Source organism: Panthera pardus, unplaced genomic scaffold (assembly GCF_024362965.1).
Source record: "Panthera pardus isolate Hobbes unplaced genomic scaffold, ASM2436296v1 HiC_scaffold_8, whole genome shotgun sequence".
Taxonomy (NCBI): Eukaryota; Metazoa; Chordata; class Mammalia; order Carnivora; family Felidae; genus Panthera; species Panthera pardus.
The window spans coordinates 156,079,861-156,096,621 of record NW_026527013.1 but is presented as its reverse complement, the minus strand read 5'-3'; the positions used below and the strand labels follow the sequence as shown (position 1 = coordinate 156,096,621).

Sequence of the window (16,761 nt, the reverse complement as noted above, 5' to 3'; positions counted from 1 at the left end):
GGGGTGGGGTAAAGCTGCTTGAGTCTTGCCACCTTCTACCTTCCAATAAAGCCGTTCCCTGCTCTGCTTCCTTGTGCGTTTGGCTCTGCCGTGTCCCCTTCCGGCAATGGCCCTGCGCTCCTTCTCCGAGGCCTTCCCAGCCCTTCCTCGCAGACTCAGCTCTCACCACACTTCCAACTTGCAAAGTTTCTTCTTTCCCTTTAATGCGGGGGAGGGCGGAGGAGGGCAGAGGAGGACTAGGGAGCGAAGCGTCCAGGGGGTTGGGTGTAGTGAGGCAGGCGCCTCTCGAGGAGGCCAGGACGGAGACTGGCTCTGGTCTCGCATATCGCTCCTGGGACCTACGGCCGGGGCTGTCCAGGGCATCGCCCACGCACAGCTGGAGCCCAGGCCTCAGACCTCCACTGAGCCCGGCTGCGTCAGGTGCTGCTGAAGGAGTTGGATGTTGTGCAGCAGTTTCTTCTGGTGGCCAGCCAGGGTGATGCCCAGGGCAGGCAGGTCTCTGGTGGGGAAGGAGTGGATCAAGTCTGGGCCTGCTTCTCTAAGATCCCAGGCATGACCCCTGGCCTGCGCCCAGAGGAATCCCCACCCCACCTCTCTCCCTGCTTACTCCAGGCCGAGCTGGACCACATCACTGAAGGTGCAGAGGCCAAACTTGGAGAAGTTTTCTTGGTAGCACTCCAGTCCAATGGCCAAAAGCCAGGCCTGGGGTGAGTCCAGAGAAGGAAAGTCCAGGGCCACAGGGTTCAGAAGGGCCTGGGAAGGTCTAAGTGAGGGGAGGTGGGTGTCAAAGTCTCCCCTTCATCTTAGCCCCCTCGCCTCAGTTTGTTTTCAGTTTGTATCTACCCTCCCTGGTTGTCCCAGGCTCCAGCCCCAATCTGCAGACCTGTCCCCAGGGCCACCGTCAGCCTGTAGAGTGTCTGGCTTTCGGATCATCTTGTCAAACGCAGCCACCAGCTGGTCAAAATGGGGCCGCTGGGTACGGTCCTTCTGCCAAGTGTCTAGCATGAGCAGATGTAGTCCAGGAGGACAGCCTGGAGGTGGGGGAAGCCGGAACTCCTGTTCTATTGCATTTAGCACCTGGGGGTTGGAGGAAGACGGTGGTGATGAGAAGCTACTGCTAGTGGAAAGGAGTATCTTGTTGGTTAGGTCAGCGGGTGGGCTGGGATCAGGCGGAGCATGAAGCTGGAGCGGGGAAGGGACTTAACGATATGGAAGCCAAAAGAACTTCCGGTGTGAGCGGATTAGAGACTAGAGGCTAAGAACCTATGAGTCTGTGAGGCTGGTGGATTGGAAGGATGGGGGCGGGGGATCAGCAGTGTCTAGGTCAAGAGCTCACCTCCTGGTCACTCATATCCCAGTAGGGTCGCTCTCCATAACTCATCACTTCCCACATCACTATCCCAAAGCTCCAGATGTCACTGGACGTTGTATGTTTTCCGTGAGCGATGACCTCTGGGGCTGCCCACCGAAGCATACAACTTGGGCCCTGAGGGGTGGGGTTAGAAATCACAGCAGCAATAATGATCTCAGTGGCCGCATTTATTGAGCGACTGCTATGTGCTCACATGTCTGCCCAGCGTTCTCTCCTGGATGGAGCCCTGGTGAGCCCCATCCCTTCAGACACTGTGATACGCCACGGGTGGTTCAACCCTGGGTCCCAGCTGGGCCTCCAGCGCCCTCTGGAAAAGGCTGAGCCCCCCAGGCAGTGCTCTCACCTGAGGACTGTGGCCAAGACGAGCCACTTTGCACACCAGGTGGCTATTCACCAGCACGCTGTGGGCAGAGAGGGCACGGTGCACGAAGGCGAAGCTGGACAGGTACTGCATGGCTGCGGCCACTCCTCGCTGCATGGCCACCAGCTGCAGGCTGCTGAACTGGCCTTCCCGCTGCTGAGGGGCAGGGGGGCAGAGTTCAGCCTCCAGCAGCGGGGTGGGAAGCCTTGACCCGCTGCACAGCCCAGCAGGTATCAGCATGAGAGGGAGCGGGGATTAAGGAATCAGAAAATGGCCTGGGAACGAAGGATGAAGACCAGCGGGGGTGGGGGAGCAAAGATATAGGGCTCTGTCTCCTGTCTCCGGGACAGCTGAGAATTGTAAACCTCCCCGGACCCCAGGCTTCCCCAGCCGCGCCTCCCGGCCCCCAGGCTGGACTGACCCTGAGGAAGCTGTCCAGGGGACCCAGCTCCATGAGTTCCGTCAGCACCATGAGGGGCCGGCTCTTGGTGACCACGCCCTCCAGCCGCAGGATGTTGGGGTGCTGGAACTGGCCCAGGACTGCAGCCTGGCCCAGAAAGGTCATCTGGAGGCTCTCGGTGCCTCCAGCCCACAGGGCCTGGATGGCCACAGCCTGTTCCCGCCGTCCCCGGGGCTGCAGGCGGCCCCTGCGTACTTCACCAAAGGAGCCTGGGAGGACAGGGGCAGGTCGGGGAGTATGGAGGAAGGACTGCAGGCTCACGGTGTCCTGCCCCAGTTTGAAGGGATCCCGTCCCTCCCATCCCCTTCCTCTGCCCCTGCACACCTGCCCCAATGACCTCCTCGATCTTGATATACGCGGGATCCACCTCCCTGGTAAACTCCCGGATGGCCTGGCAGGGGTCCTCGTACGTGGAGGGGTCGATGTAATACTTCACCCCAAGTCCTGTGGGCAAATGGGGCGCATCATGAGGGCGCGGTGCAAGGCCAGGCTGCCCGCACACGGTGGTGGGGGGGGGGGCGTGCCCTCTTACCTACAAAGGCAGGGTCAAGGGCTTCCCCTCAGCCTCAGGGGAAGCTAGCCTTGCCTGCTGTGCTCAGCCCCCAGCTCTTGGTCTGGGAGCCCCCCCCCCCCTTCCTGGCCCCGCCCCTCCCCACCCCACACCTGGACTGCTGTACTGCTGCAGCTGCTCTGTGTAGCCCGTCCCACGCCGCTTCCTGAGGACAAACCAGAGTCCTGGAATGACTCCCTCCCGTTCTGTCCCCCTTTCGGCCCCCACGCCGGCCACCCTCCGGCCGGGGGTCTGTGATCCCTCCTTCCCACCTGGGCACTGACCCCAAGGGAAGGGGCCGGGTGGCGGGAGGTGGGCGCCGGTGGGGGTTTCTGCAGTGGGCTGCGGGGCTGCAGGACGTGGGGCTGTGCTGCGGGGTGAGCGGTGCTCGGACACGGCCGGAAGGGGCTCACCTCCGGAACACGACAGCCAGCACGGTGATGGCCGCCAGCAGGAGGAAGGCCAAGGCCCCCAGGATGGACCCAATTACCAAGGAGAGTCTCTCTGGCAGCTGGGTGGACAGCTCACCTGAGGAAGCAGCCACCCAGGATCACTCGTGGGTAAGGCCTTCCCTGCACGCACACCTACATACCCCCCGCCCCCCACCGTGCACCTGCTCAGACCCACCCACAGACCCAAAGGCCAGCCGCTCAGCCATGAGACTATCCTCAGCCTCCTGGCCCACACGATCTCTAGTCTGGAGGGTGCTGGGTGAGGGGTCAAGGCCTGGAGGGCCCCCGGGCCTCTCCTCACCATTCCCTGGTGCTGCCCCCTCCCCATCCAGGCTTCCTCTCACCTTGAGGCAGCGTCTGGAAATAGACCTTGCCCCCGTAGGGGCCGTGGCCTGCGGCAGTCCGCGCCCGCACCTGGAAGCCATAGATGTGGCCAGGGCTCAGCTGGGTCACGGTGGCCGTGTTGGTCTCGCTGGTCAGGGTGAAGGAGTGGGATTCATCTTCTGCCTGGGGGTGACAGCCGTTCACTCCCTGCTGCCCAGTCTGGCCCCTCAGCCCTGCTCCCACCCCCAGGCTTCCTGGCACCTCTCCCCCACCCCTGGCCCCACTGTGGGGCACCCCCTCTCCTCCCCACCTGGTCATAGTAGCGGAGCTGATAGTCCAAGATATTCCCGTTAGTTTGGTCTGGCTGTGGCCAGGACACCGTGATGCTGTTGGATGCCCGGCTCACCTGGTGCAATGCAGGGACTGCAGAGGGAACTGGGGTGTGGGGGGTTAGTAGGAGGGTCTCCAGGCCACCCCCCCCCCCCCCCGGCAGCAGGAGTGGGGGAGGGGGCTGTAAGGAGGCCAGTCCAGGCGTCAGGCAGAGTAAAAGGCTCACCTGCGTGGCTGGTGCTGACATTGATGGCGGCAGCCTGGGGAGGGTCGGGGCTAAGCTCTGACACCCCGTTCACAGCCTGCACCTCCAGGATGTAGGGCACATGTGCCCGGAGCCCCCCAACTAACACTCGGCTCTCAGTCAGGCCCCTCTGGCGGGGGTCGAAGTGCACTTCATCCCTGCAGCGGCGACAGGCGCCCGGGGTGCCCGTGCCAGGCTCCTGGTGGCCTCCGCATTCCTTGCACACGACATTGAAGAGCAGGTCCCCGCGTCCCCCCAGCTCCTGAGGCAGGCGCCAGTGCAGCATGAGCACTGAGCCTTGCACCTCGAACCAAAGCTCCCGGGGAGCCGAAGGCGGGCCTGGGGAGGCCGGCGGGGGTGGGGGCAGCGAGGAGGGCCAGGGAAAGGAGTCGTTGGGGTTGGGGTAGAGGTGGGGGAGGAGGGGTGGGCATGATGGAGGAAGTTAGGAAGCAGGGGACAACAGGTGGCCCAGAGGGGAGGAGACCAAGAGCATGGGGTGGGGACCAGAAAGCGGAGGTGGGTGGGAGGAGGGGTAGGAGGTGGGCCAGTGCAGATGGAGTCAAGGTGAGAAGGAGGTGTGTAGCAGGGAGGGAGAAAATGAGGGAACAGGAGAAAAGTCACTGCAAATGCACACCAGCCCCATGTGTAGCCCTCAGGCTCCCCTTCTCTGCCGCCCCCAGTCCATTTCCACCCCCTGGGCTGGTGGGAGACTCACCAGTGCAGGGGGCCTCTGGGGGGTCGGAACCGGCCCTGTAGAAGCCCTCAAGGCAGGGGCAAACAGGCGACGCAGGGTCGGGGGCGTGGCTGCGGGCTGGGCAGGGCAAGCAGGGGGCGTTCCCAGCCATGGCCTTGTAGGAGCCCTCGGGGCAGGCTGAGGGGCAGAACCGGGTGAGGACTTCAGGCTCACTCCACTCACCGCCTCCGGAGCCCCACGTGCGTCACACAGGCATCCTCCCAGCCTTCTACTCCCCAGGGAGGTCTCTCCTTTCCTCCTCAGACCTACCCCCCACCCCCTGTTCCCTCTTTCCCTCACTCAGGCAGATTACTTCCACCAGGTGACTGGGGTGGGAACTGCATTTCCTTGGGTGGAAAAAGTGAGGTGCAGTGGGGGACTATGGACAGGACAAGCCCTTGATATAGGTGTCTGGCTCGACCGTGTAACCTCCCTCTGCAGAGGCCTTCCGCAGCCTCTACCCTGCAACAGAAGCATCCCCCTTGGCTGGTATCCACGGCCTTCTCCTACCTGCATCCTGGTCACCTGGCCCTGTGAGGATCACTTCCGAATTACATGGCATATAGGGACAAAGGACCCACCCCAAGATAACCTAGGAGTGTGATCTCCATCACTTCCCAGGCCTGCAGCCACAGGAGGCTCAGCAATGTGGAAGTCTCCAGAAGGTTCTAGAAATTTGAGATGAGCCTATTACACCACATTTGTGTGCTTTAGAAAATAAGTCTGGAGAAAACAAGAGTCCTTTCCTAAAATAGCTTATTCCTGAACTTTTGGAGGACAAAGTAAAGTTTGGGGTATTCAGCAGAGGCGCCCAAAGGTCGGGAGACGGGTGGGGAGATCTTGGGCACGTGCACAGCGGCAGAATCTCACCTTGGCAGGCCTTGTCTCCGCGGGCAGGCTGGTGCCCTGGTTGGCAGCGGCAGCCCCCAACAGCTACCATCCACTTGCCCTCCCCATTGCAGTGCAGCCTGGGGGGGCTCCCCCCCACCTGTCCCCCACCTCCATCCTCCTCTGGCTCTGCGTGAGCCACACAGGTGCCCACGGCGGCCACCAGGGAGGCGCCTCCGGCCCCACTGGCCTGAGTCTCAGGGAAGGAGGCGAAGGCGCGGAGAACGGAGGGGCAGGTGTAGGAGAAGAGCTTGACCGCCACTAGGGCCAGGCAGGCCCCCGTGTCCTGGAAGGCCACGTAGAAGCCGCGCTGGGTGAGGGGGCCAAAGCTCCTCTCTTTGACATTCAGCTGCAGCCCGGCCCGCTGCCCAGCGCCGCGCGGGCCCACGGCCCAGGCGGAGGAGGCAGGGAAGCTCTCGTCCGCTGCGATCGTGTCCACCTTGGTCCAGCGTTTGAGGTGCCAGGAGGAAATGCTGTCGGGGCCATCGGGCTCCTCCGCCTGGCGGTAGTAAAGCGTGAAGGTCTCCCGGCAGGTGCCTCCGGCCACGCCCAGGCTGGCACACGCCCGCACGGAGAAGTGGAGTCTGATGTGTGCCCTCTGCGCTCCTCGTCGCTCCACAAAGTGTGTCTGCAGCCAGTTGTCTTGCCCGGTGCCCGGAGGGGCCCCTGCCACATGGCATGCCTCGAAGGTCCGAGTCAGGCGTCGCTGGTCGTCCAGAACGCTCACTTCATCCCACTGTAGGGAGGGCGGCCGGGGAGACACTGTTAGCTGCATGCAGAGCAGGGTAAGAACACGCGGAAGTCCTGTTCCTCTCGGGAGAATGAGTCTTACCCCATTAGTCTCTACCCAGGGCCTCCCTCCCAAGTTCCACACTCTAGGAGCAGGGTGGGGGAGGTGCACTGGGGTCAGGAATGCCACTCACCCCGCCTGGTGGGTAGGTGAGCCAGCCAATCTCGGATGTCTCTCCAGTGGTGTCCAGAAGTACCTCTGCCCAGAGATAAGAAGGGACACTCAACGGCCAAGCCTCCAGCCGGTGCTGCTAACCCTCACCACATTCCCATGAGGAAAACAAGAATTCCCCTCCCTGGTCCTTTGAATCCACCAGCAGGGGCACAGCTGTCTGCCGGGAGCCTTTCTCAGAAAGCTTCCCCATCCTTTTCCCCTTCTTGACGTCTTCACTCTTTTCTGCCTTTTCTGAATCTTTCCCATTTCCCACCCACGGTGGCAGGTAGGGAATTCTCCAGTCTCCCCTCCCTCTTACCTTCCAGAGCCAGAACTGAGGACGCCAGCCCCAGGACCCAGAGACTGCACACCATGCCCGCCACTCCGCTCCCTGACCGGGCGGCCCCCTCAGCAGCCATGGGGCATCTTCAGGGCTCCCACCATTGCCCTGGCCACCACCCTGCTCCCAGGCGGGGCTGCTGCTTTGTAAGACTGGGGGTCTGCTGCCGAACTTGTTTCCTAGGGAGACACATGGGACCAGAAGAGGCAGGTGGCAGGGAACTCCACTGCTACACAGATGGCCCAGACCCCAAAACCTGACTCTGTGTCTTGTCCGATAGCTCTCAAACCACCCCAGCACCAACCGAGGGGTAAAGGCCTGTAGGAAGCCGACTTTCTCCTGACTTGCGCTAAGTCTGCCATCTTAGAGGGCCCTGTGATGGGTCACTCCCTCCCTACTTCCCACAGGTGACCCATCTCTGAGCATCTCTTATGGCCCTCCCTTAGAGCACAGGGTAATTCTGGGCCAGTCTTACCCTTTTCTTCTGGAAGGAGCTATTTCAGTTCTTTCTCTTCATTTCCTCTCCTCTCCTCCTCCTACGGCCACCCTGCGTTGGAAGTCAGAAGATTCTTCTCATTAAAACAAGCAGAGTAGAAAGCTGCTCCTTCCCTAAGGACACACGACTCCCCCTCGCCAGCACCTCCTGACCCACATAAGACCTGGACACTCTAGACATTGCAAAGAGGCAGTGAAGCAAGAGGGAACGCAGGAAAGAGCTGTGGGGTATGATGGGAGGGAGGGTGGGGGAACAGACATGAGAAGAACACAGGCATAAAGATGCCGTCTGAGGAGTGGAGAAGGGGTTGAGCTCTGGGGGACTGGCATGCCTACATTTGTGAACAGAGGTCTCCTGTCCACAAGGGGTACGCTTCTATGGCTTGCGGAAAAATAAATGTATGCCACATATAGGAAAAAATGCTTCTGGCACGCTCACAATGAGAGGACAGAAAGGGGAAACAACAGTAGCATGCCATCTTGTCCTAGGAGATGAAAAGTGCCCTGGGTTGAAGGAAATGTGAGAAACAGGCTCTCTAGATTCACGGCGCTTGTAAGTTCAAACTGGTGTTTTCTCTTGGAAGGACACTTGGCAATGTCTAGCTAGCAGCTTCACTTCTGAGAGTTTGTCCTTCAGGTACTGTATCCTTTTTTTTTTTTTTCAACCTTTATTTATTTTTGAGAGAGAGAGAGAGAGACAGCGTACAAGCAGGGAAGGAACAGAGAGAGAGGGAGACACGGAATCTGAAGCAGGCTCCAGGCTCTGAGCTGTCAGCACAGAGCCCGACGTGGGGCTCAAACTTGTGAACCGTGAGATAGTGACCTGAGCTGAAGTGGGATGCTCAAGTGACTGAGCCCCCCAGGCGCCCCGGTACTCTATCCTTGGATCTGGTTGCACAGAAGTTCAAACACGGATATTTATTGCAGAATTGTTTGGAAGGGAAAAACCTGTAAAGTAACTGTTCATCAAGAGAAAGATGGTTAATAAATTATGGCACAACCTTAAAAAAGAATAAGGACAACAGTTTATGCACTGATTACAAAAATAATTTCTAAGGGTAAGTAGTCCATGCAGAATGGTATAAAGTGTGTTCCCAATTGGGAACCTAAAAAGGCCATCCCTGTACAAGCACACCCCCACGGCTCACAAGCACATGACGAGGGGGCATGGCTGCCTCCAGGGTCACGACGAAGACCTGCCTTTGCTCATTGGTCTAGAGATTAGTGGGGACCCATTTCTCTCCTTGTGACTGAGTCTCAAAAGTCTGCAAGTTGCATGGACCAGAGCGGTACATTCCATTTATTTCTGTGAAGAAGAAAATAAGAGGCAGGTTGTTCAAAGCCATCAAACTGAGAGAGAAAAAAGAAAGCCATTGGAAACTGGAACCTATTTCCTCCAGGACAGTCGTGGCCAGGTGATCCACACCATCATTGAAAACTGCACATTTCATACTGAGGTCAAAATCAAACTACTGCACTATTTAACTTCGATAAATAAGAAAGTCATAATTTGATTCCTGCTAATCTAATTTCTCCTGGCAACGCTGGCTGTCTTGCAAGATGAAGCCTTCAGTGTCACCCCCATGTGGTTGTCATGAAAGGGCACAGCTTTTGCAGCTGTGTGGGCTGGTGCATAATGGGTATCTGCCCATCAGCCACTGAAATTTCCCTTTCATGACACTAGAACCCTACTTGTGAGATAGAGTTTAACTTAGAGCATATAGCAAGTAAGAAGCATTTCCAAATCACCTGGTTGTACACCTTAAACTTACACGACGGTATACGTCAATGGTCTCTCAATAAACCCAGAAAAAAAAGGAAGCATTGCCATACGGCAAATGATTCCTGAGAAACAGAGGTTCTTTGCAAATACTGTCCTCAATGCTGCTAGAATCATTCACAGACTAAATGTTTCAAAGAACAGGGAGACCGTGAAGTAAAAAAGCAGGGTCCCACCACCAATGGCTGCTCAATAAATATCCTGAAGGAACTCATGTTGTGGCTGCATCCCCCAAACTCTCTGTGGCTTAATTTGGAGACATGCTTGTCACACCAAGGCAGACCAGACTCTGTCCAGCGCTATAGGGTCTTTAGGAATGCTGTTATCAAGAACCAAAAATGCCAGCAAAATGTCTTTAAACAAGGAAAGCTATTATATCATTTGCCCAGCAGATATTCTCCAAAATAGCCTCTTTCAGGCAGAAGATGGATGGATTTTGGGATATGTAACAAAGAAAAAACTGTAAGCACTGTGTCTTCTTCAACTTATAACTAGACAAATAATCATGGAGAAGGAATAATAAACACTTTGGATGCATCTCAATGAATTTTTTTTGGGGGGGTGGGGGAGACAACAAGAGGGAAGAGATATACTGCAGATCATATCAGCTGCGCAATATGGAACATTCTAGAAGATGAGGGATGGCAAAGTATTTGCTTTGATGACCCACAATACAAGCAACACAGTCGCTTGTGGCTACAATAGGGCGTGTATGCACAGCCTCAGCGTGCATCTTAATGACAACATGAAGCTGGCCTGTCTCCAGAGGATCCAGAAAAGAGCAAAAGCAAAAGCAATTAGAGAACACGTTAAAGCCACTCAGCTTCTGTCCTCAAGAGGCATCAGGAAGAAAAGAATTAAATGGAGACATTGCGTGTGGATTGCCACTTTCCAAATTTTGTACAGATTTTTGCCAAGAACAAAGATATTCATTAAAAAATGGTTGAGGATCTTCAAGTACCCAGAAGTGTCCCTTGCTGTCCGAAGGGACCTCTTTTCGATGTGGATCCAGAAGGCTGAAGGTTATAAATGAGTTCCTTCAGAAAACAAAAACTGGTTGAGTGAGACTAGGAGGTTAGGTCAATTCTCGCTTATCAAAAAAAAAGACAGATAAATTCAAGTCTTTTCCTTTTTAATATATAAAAAGAACTTGGGTGTATCTCTATGGCAAGAATAAAAATTAGGAAAGAGGAAACTTTAAGATATGGAAGAAACTGCTGTCAGCTAATTCCTACCACCGCAGATTCTTTTGAAAGAAGTTTCAAAGGCAGAAATGTAAGTGACAAGAACACGCGCTCCATCCACCTGCCTGGAATACTAAACAAGCAGGACTTAGAACTTGATTTTCAAAGGTGCCTTCAGTGGCTGAGGACTAGGACATCTTTCCGCATTTAGTCTAGGAGTGTGTCCTAGAAGCAGTCAAGGGCATCACTGTTGCAACACAGGCGGGGGGTGGGGGGGTGGGGGGGGGTAGGAGGTGTGTGTGAGGGTGGGGGGGGTGGGCGGGGGGGGCAGGGTGGTGTGAGGGTGGGCCTGCTTTGGATCCCTCTAACTTCTTGAGCTTGTGAAGGGAACTGGTCCATGTTGAGCAACCCTTTAAGCCATGAAAGAGCAGAAAACTTCTCTCAATCAGGGAAACATTCACATTTCAGATGTGTGTATGGTTTGAAAAACAGAACCCCAGAAGCAGCAGAAATGTGGATGGACAATGGTAGCTCAGAAAAGAAGACTGATTAGACAAAATTTCATATGACAAAAATTGCATTCTATGACTTCACATTTTTTTTCTCAGCTTCTTTTCTACATATATCACTTTACATCGTTTTGCTATAGCAGACACACTGCATCCACAAGCCTGCTACATTTCTTTGGTTTATAAAAATAGGACAGTTCGTAGGCATCAGAATTGTGTTTTGTTTCCAGAAACTGGCAAAGACGAAAGATGTGTAGACTCTTAGCTTATAAATCATAGCTTCTGAGTTCTGTTATCTTTAAAAATGAGAGACTTAAAAATACATTAAATGAGTACATCTGTAAGAATTTAACAAATTAACTGTCCTCGAATTGAAATGTTAAATACGGTAATTTTATGAACAAACTGAGATGGCTTAATATAGTTTATGCACCTCAATCCACAAAATGAGTCTTAAAAACATTAAGTGATATAAACCTTATGAATAAGCTTGAAGGAAGGTATGGTAGAAAATACACTGAGCCGTTAAGACTGGTTCCTGTAGGAGGGAGAAATGAACGATGGTAGGTGGGGGGTTATTAACTTTGTCTTACGTATATTCCAATGGGTTTCCTTGTTACAACGAGCATATCTCATTTTTACAATTAAAACAAAATCTCATCATGACCATCGAAACAAAAAAAAAAAAGGAAAAGATTTTCAAAACCCAGACTAACCTAGCGTATGTTTACATTTGATCCTCCCCCCACCCCCTTTTTCTCTCTGGGTTTCAAAATAATCTAGAGATTTTCATCTATAAGAAGAAAGCAGAGAGAAAGAGGCAGTAGGAGTTGGGAATAAATGAGCAAAATAACTTTATCCCTGGATTTCCTTTAAGCTTCTCTCTGAAGAAGTTCAAATTGCCCCACTGACAGTACCATGCTTCTCTTACTCGGTCCTAGGCAAAGGACTGCAGCTTTCAAGGGGGGACCAAGGCGGCTGGACACTCAAGCACAAGACAAGGGCATCATCGTCACTAAGTGAGCCCAGATGGGAACATTCGGAGAGGCAAAGCAGGCTGCGGGGCCCAGCAGGGCGAGGGAGGTCCCAAGGGCAAAGGGGCCAATGGTTAATGTGTGGTGTGACAGGTCCTCACACCTGTTAGCCACAGGGTCAGCGTGGGAGGGGTCAGAAGCACAGTCCCTGTCCTCGTCCTGTTCTGCAGCTGTTAAACGCCCAGGAAATTCCAGGATAATCCTTGCTCAGCTTAATGCTGCTGCCTCTACCCTTTAATCTCCACCTTGGACATGGTCTTAGTCGCTGTCTCTTGGAGCTCTGGCTGCCGGCCTTGAAAAGGATCCCCTCAGCCCTTACAGCGGCATCCAGAGCACACAGTGAGGACGTGGCTGTCCTCTGGCGCTTCTGGCCCCTGCTGCCCTGCTGAGAGAAGCCAATTTGTGGATTACCTAGCAGAGGAGAGTCCTGTGTCCCTTGAGGCCTCCAGCCTCCAAGAATGTCCCCCAGAGCACGCAGATGCAGACGAATGTGCCTCCCACTCCCAGGCTGTGGAGCTGGGGGAGGCTTTTAAGATGCAGGCAGTGTCTGGGAGTGGCAGACAGCCACTTAGACTGAGCCACTCTGGCTGTGCAGGGACCACGGACACACGCATGGCTTTGGAAAAGGGCGGAAGGGAGGATGTTGGTGCTGTCAGTACGTGTCCGCGGGAGATGAGTACATGGAAGAGTGTAGAAGTCCCCAAGAGCCAGGACTAGTGCCCGTGGGAGCAAGTGCGAGAGCGTGTGAGGCAATGTGTGTGAGGCGAGATGGGTGCAGGGCAGCACGCGTGCTGGGAGGAGTGCGTGTGCGTGTGTGTGCGTGTGTGTGTGAGCATGCACATCAGAGCAGATCCAGAGTGCTCCTCATACTGATGCCCACGAGCCCTTCTCCTCACCCTGGGTCTGTCCCCACTCTACCCCCAGTGGGCCTGTCGACCGCTCTCTACCCCAGGAGTCTCTGTTGCCGAAACATCTGGGCTGGGAGAGTGCGAGCTGAACAGGAAAGAAGAGAAAGGGAAACCAAGGCTGCCTCAACTCCCCAACCCCGCCAACCTGCCTCCACCTAGTGGGAGGGAGTGCGGCAGGGACATGGGACCTGGGGCCTAGCTCAGGAGAAGGTGAGGAGCTGGAAAAGCGGCCGGCAGAGAAGAGGAATGTTCCAGCCCTTCACATGCTCAGACCGCTGGTGCCTGTTGCTCCTAGGCACTCTGGTGACATAATCGTCACTGCCAGCCATCTTCTTGAGCCCTGAATGAACCAACAGACTCCCAAGGAGTCCCCTCTCTAGGCCACTAGGTAGGTACACAGAAGCCCCCACCCTCCCCTTCCTGCAAGGAAAAAGGGCCACTGCTCTGAAAGAACCAAGCAGCCCCTCAGAACAGCACCCTCAACAAACGACAAGTCGCAATCAGGCAATGCCCATTACCTGGACATCTCCCCGCACTGCCAACAGTTCCACAGCACCTTCCCACCCAGCCAGCATCTCCCCTTCTAGAACCTGAGTCAAGTTCTCCTGGCGGGTGGAGGGCCTGGCCCCGGTTTAACTTATTGGGAACAGGCCCAGCCGCTTCTCTCCACCGGCACCGCCAGGGACATTACAACATCAGCTATGCTGGGCCCAGGCCAGCTCCCCCAGGGATGGGAGGAGCGAGGGTGCCAGACAGCCAAGATTGGAGGGTGGGGGTGGGGGGCAGGTAGGGCCAAGCACCCAGATGCAAAGCGAGGGGGTGGAGCTGGGGCAGAAGCAAGCAGCAGACTTTGGTTGCAACTTGGGGGTTACGGGGAGCACGAACGGAGCCTTCTCTCCGCTCCACGGCTTACGGGTGGGAATGGGGGTGGGGGAGCCGGGGGCAGGCGTGGGATCAACGTCCTCGCCCCTCCCAGCTCCGTGGGGATTGGAGAGATGCCACGGGAGTCAGAAGGGTGGGCGATCCTCTTCGGAACGCTGGGGGCCCGGCTTGGCGAGGACCCCTACATCAGGACCCCCAAGCCAGAGCCAGAGCAGAGCCTCGGGAGACACAGTGGGGGATCGCAGCAGCGAGGGTGACAGTGGTGTCAGTGATGGCTGGTCAGAGGTCGGGCAGCCAGCGTGGACAGTTTCGCACCCCTCACGAACCCACCTTCGCCTTGGGGAAGGACACTCAGCACTCCCCCAGGGGGCCCCCAGGATCTGCAGAGGCCCGGTCTGGAGGGCCCCTCTACTTTTGCAAACCTGGACGCCTCTGTCCCCAGGCACACCGCCCCCCCCCCACCCCCTCAACGCCGCCTGGCACCCCGGGGCTCACCTTCCGCCGGCCGCAGGCTCCGCAGGTCTGCGCCCCCCACCCTCCGAGGCCCCGCGGTGGAGCCGCGGCGCCCGCGTCTCCGCTCGGGTGCGGGGACCCCGCTGCCCGCGGCCCGGGTCCGCTCGCCGCCGCGCGTCTCCGCGGTTCCGGGGCGGCCGGGGGGCGGTGGCCGGCGGCGGGGGCTGCTCTGGAGGCGGGGCGCCCGGGGATCGCACGGGGCCCGCGTCGCGCTGGCCGTCGCCGCGCTCGGTCGCGGGTCCCGCCGCCCGCTGCTCGCCTCTGGAGCGGCGGCAGGGGCGAGCGCAGCCCGGCCCGCCCCCTCCGCGTCCCTCCCAGCCCGGCCCGCCCCTCTCCGGCCCCTGCGGCCGCCCTCCTTCTCCCCTCTTCCGGGGAGCCGAGCCCGCCCTCCCGGCCTGGGCGGCGATGCGCGGGGGAGAGCGGGGTGGAGGCGCGGGGCTCGCCCTGGGCCCGCCTGTGCGCCGGGGCGGGGGCGCCTCCTCCTCCCGGCCGCGCGCGGCGGGGGGACCCGGGCGCCGGGGGAGGCGCGCGCGAGGGGCCCGGAGGGCGCGGGCGGCGGGCCGAGGTGTTTAGACCCCCGGGCCGGGCGCGGGCTCGGGTCCCCGGGAGCGAAGCGCACGGGCGGCCGGCCGACGCCCGGGGCACCGCGGGGCACGGCGGGGCAGGGCAGGGCAGCGCGGCAGCCGGCCCGAACGCCCGCGCCCTCTCCCCACCCCTGCTTTTCGGCTTCAACTCTAGGAACTAAACCCGCTGTTTTAGTTCCTACTCAGGTTTAAACTAAGGTGGGCGTGAGCTGCGAAGAAGAGAAAGAAGGAAAAGAAGGGGGTGGAGGGAAAGACAAACTGAGAAATCTCGGAGGGTACGGGGGTGGGGTGGGGATGGGTAGGCAGCAGTGGAGCGGTGGCGGGGGGGGGGGGGGCGCATCTGGGTTATGAAAGTGTCTGTGATCTAGCCTTAAACTCTTCCGCCTCTTCGTGACCCTGGATGTTGGTCAACGTTGGGGCTGCTGACTCCACCCTCCCCAAAGGGCTGGGAAGCCTGGGTCTGAAAGGGGAAGTCCAGATGTAGGTGCCTGGCTTTGCATTGCCCGGGCAAGTCGTGCACCCCTGGGTGGCTCCACCTCTGCCCGCTCCCCAGGGAGAACCTACCCACAGGGATCTGAGGCGTTGGGAGGTGCCTGGAAGGTTGGAGGAACCGAGGGGGCGCCGCGAGGAAAAATGTTTCCGCCCACCCCGAGCCTCTCCTCCGACCGGGGACAGGATTTGGGGGGTCTATTGTTCCGGTCCTACAGCGCTGAGCCGGGGCTTTCCCACGAAGTGCTGCTACCACCTGCTGGTTCTTTCAAGGAACACAGGCGACTGGTGGAAGTCCCTCTGGCCTTTCCCCCCTCCTTCCCGTATCACCGGGTGGCATCTCAGTTCTCCCACTTACTTACTTCGTTTATCCAAGACGAGGGAAAGCGCTAGCTAGCTGCAAACGGGCTGATCACAAAAGTGGTACTTAAGGAGCATTCAGAAACTGAGGAAAATTGTGAAAGAGATCTGTGAGCCAACAAGCACAATAAAGGAAACAATGCAACTCATTAGAAGGCACCTGGGAGAAACAAACCGGCTTTAATGAATTGGCTGAGTGAGTGATGGAAACTGAAAGGCGACTGAACTAGTCCCCACTTGGCAAGGGGGTTGTTCCCTCTCGATATCTGCAGTCAATTAATAAGCCTAATGATGTTGAATGATTCTGCATTTGGGCAGCTTGGATAAGTCCTCTTGCACCGGTGAGCCTCACCAGATCTTGTTTCTTCCCCTTGCTCTGAAATCCAGTTGGTAGAGAGCTGCTTTCATTTCCTTTCCAAACCAGGCATCTCCGAGGCCTGGAAACACTTTTGTGAAGAAACCTGAATTTACATTGTATGTGATATTATATAACTCATTATCCTAGTTACAGTAACAACATGACTGCCAGAAAGCTCTGGGTGCAGTGGAAACTTTTGTTTTTTTCTTTAAAGCGCAGGATTAAATTATGTTAAAAGCAGCAACAAAACAAAAACAGAAGTTACTTTATAAAACCCAGAAATTCCAGTAGTAATTTGCAATGCATGGTATATGCTGACAGCATAGTAAAAATATCTGTTCTTTTCTATTGCCTGATATATCCCATTGTTAACACTGCCCATTAGGTGCCTATGATCTGAAATTAAGTTTTTGTTGTGTGAGGCTTATGTAATGAGTATTTTTTCTCTTGTTGATAACATTTGGGAGGGGTCCAATCTTCAGAGAAAGCACCCTTGTACTCTGCAAGCAAAGAGGTGATTCCGATTGGCCCTGTATCATCATCTGTGTGTTAAACCACGTTTTAAAGGTAGGTGGAGAGCACAGAAAGCATTGTTAAGTTATGCTGCCATCTGCAGCTATTAAAAAGCAACGTAATGAATCTCTTTTTAAAGTTGAACATAAATCTTT

At 56.5% G+C, this 16,761-nt stretch overlaps 1 protein-coding gene across 4 annotated transcripts; it reads right to left on the bottom strand.

Annotated features, from left to right (window-relative positions):
- Positions 1-178: 178 nt before the first annotated feature.
- On the bottom strand, positions 179-14,400 carry EPHB6 (EPH receptor B6). 4 transcript variants are annotated; one of them, XM_053898382.1, is made up of 19 exons: positions 14,285-14,399; positions 8,316-8,451; positions 7,473-7,544; positions 6,977-7,176; positions 6,638-6,702; positions 5,697-6,450; positions 4,809-4,964; positions 4,076-4,432; positions 3,830-3,954; positions 3,540-3,702; positions 3,157-3,271; positions 2,857-2,909; positions 2,518-2,637; positions 2,155-2,402; positions 1,716-1,889; positions 1,337-1,486; positions 884-1,077; positions 608-763; positions 179-499 (listed from the first exon to the last, which is right to left on the bottom strand). In XM_053898382.1, the coding sequence occupies exons 4-19, from the start codon at positions 7,074-7,076 to the stop codon at positions 391-393; spliced, it is 3,039 nt and encodes a 1,012-aa protein (XP_053754357.1). In that variant the 5' UTR covers positions 7,077-7,176; positions 7,473-7,544; positions 8,316-8,451; positions 14,285-14,399; the 3' UTR covers positions 179-390. The 4 variants fall into 4 exon arrangements, with proteins under 4 accessions (XP_053754357.1, XP_053754356.1, XP_053754358.1 ...); XM_053898381.1 differs by lacking the exon at positions 8,316-8,451 and having other exon boundaries at positions 14,285-14,400; XM_053898383.1 differs by lacking the exon at positions 8,316-8,451 and having other exon boundaries at positions 1,716-1,886; positions 14,285-14,400.
- Between the last annotated feature and the right edge of the window lie 2,361 nt (positions 14,401-16,761).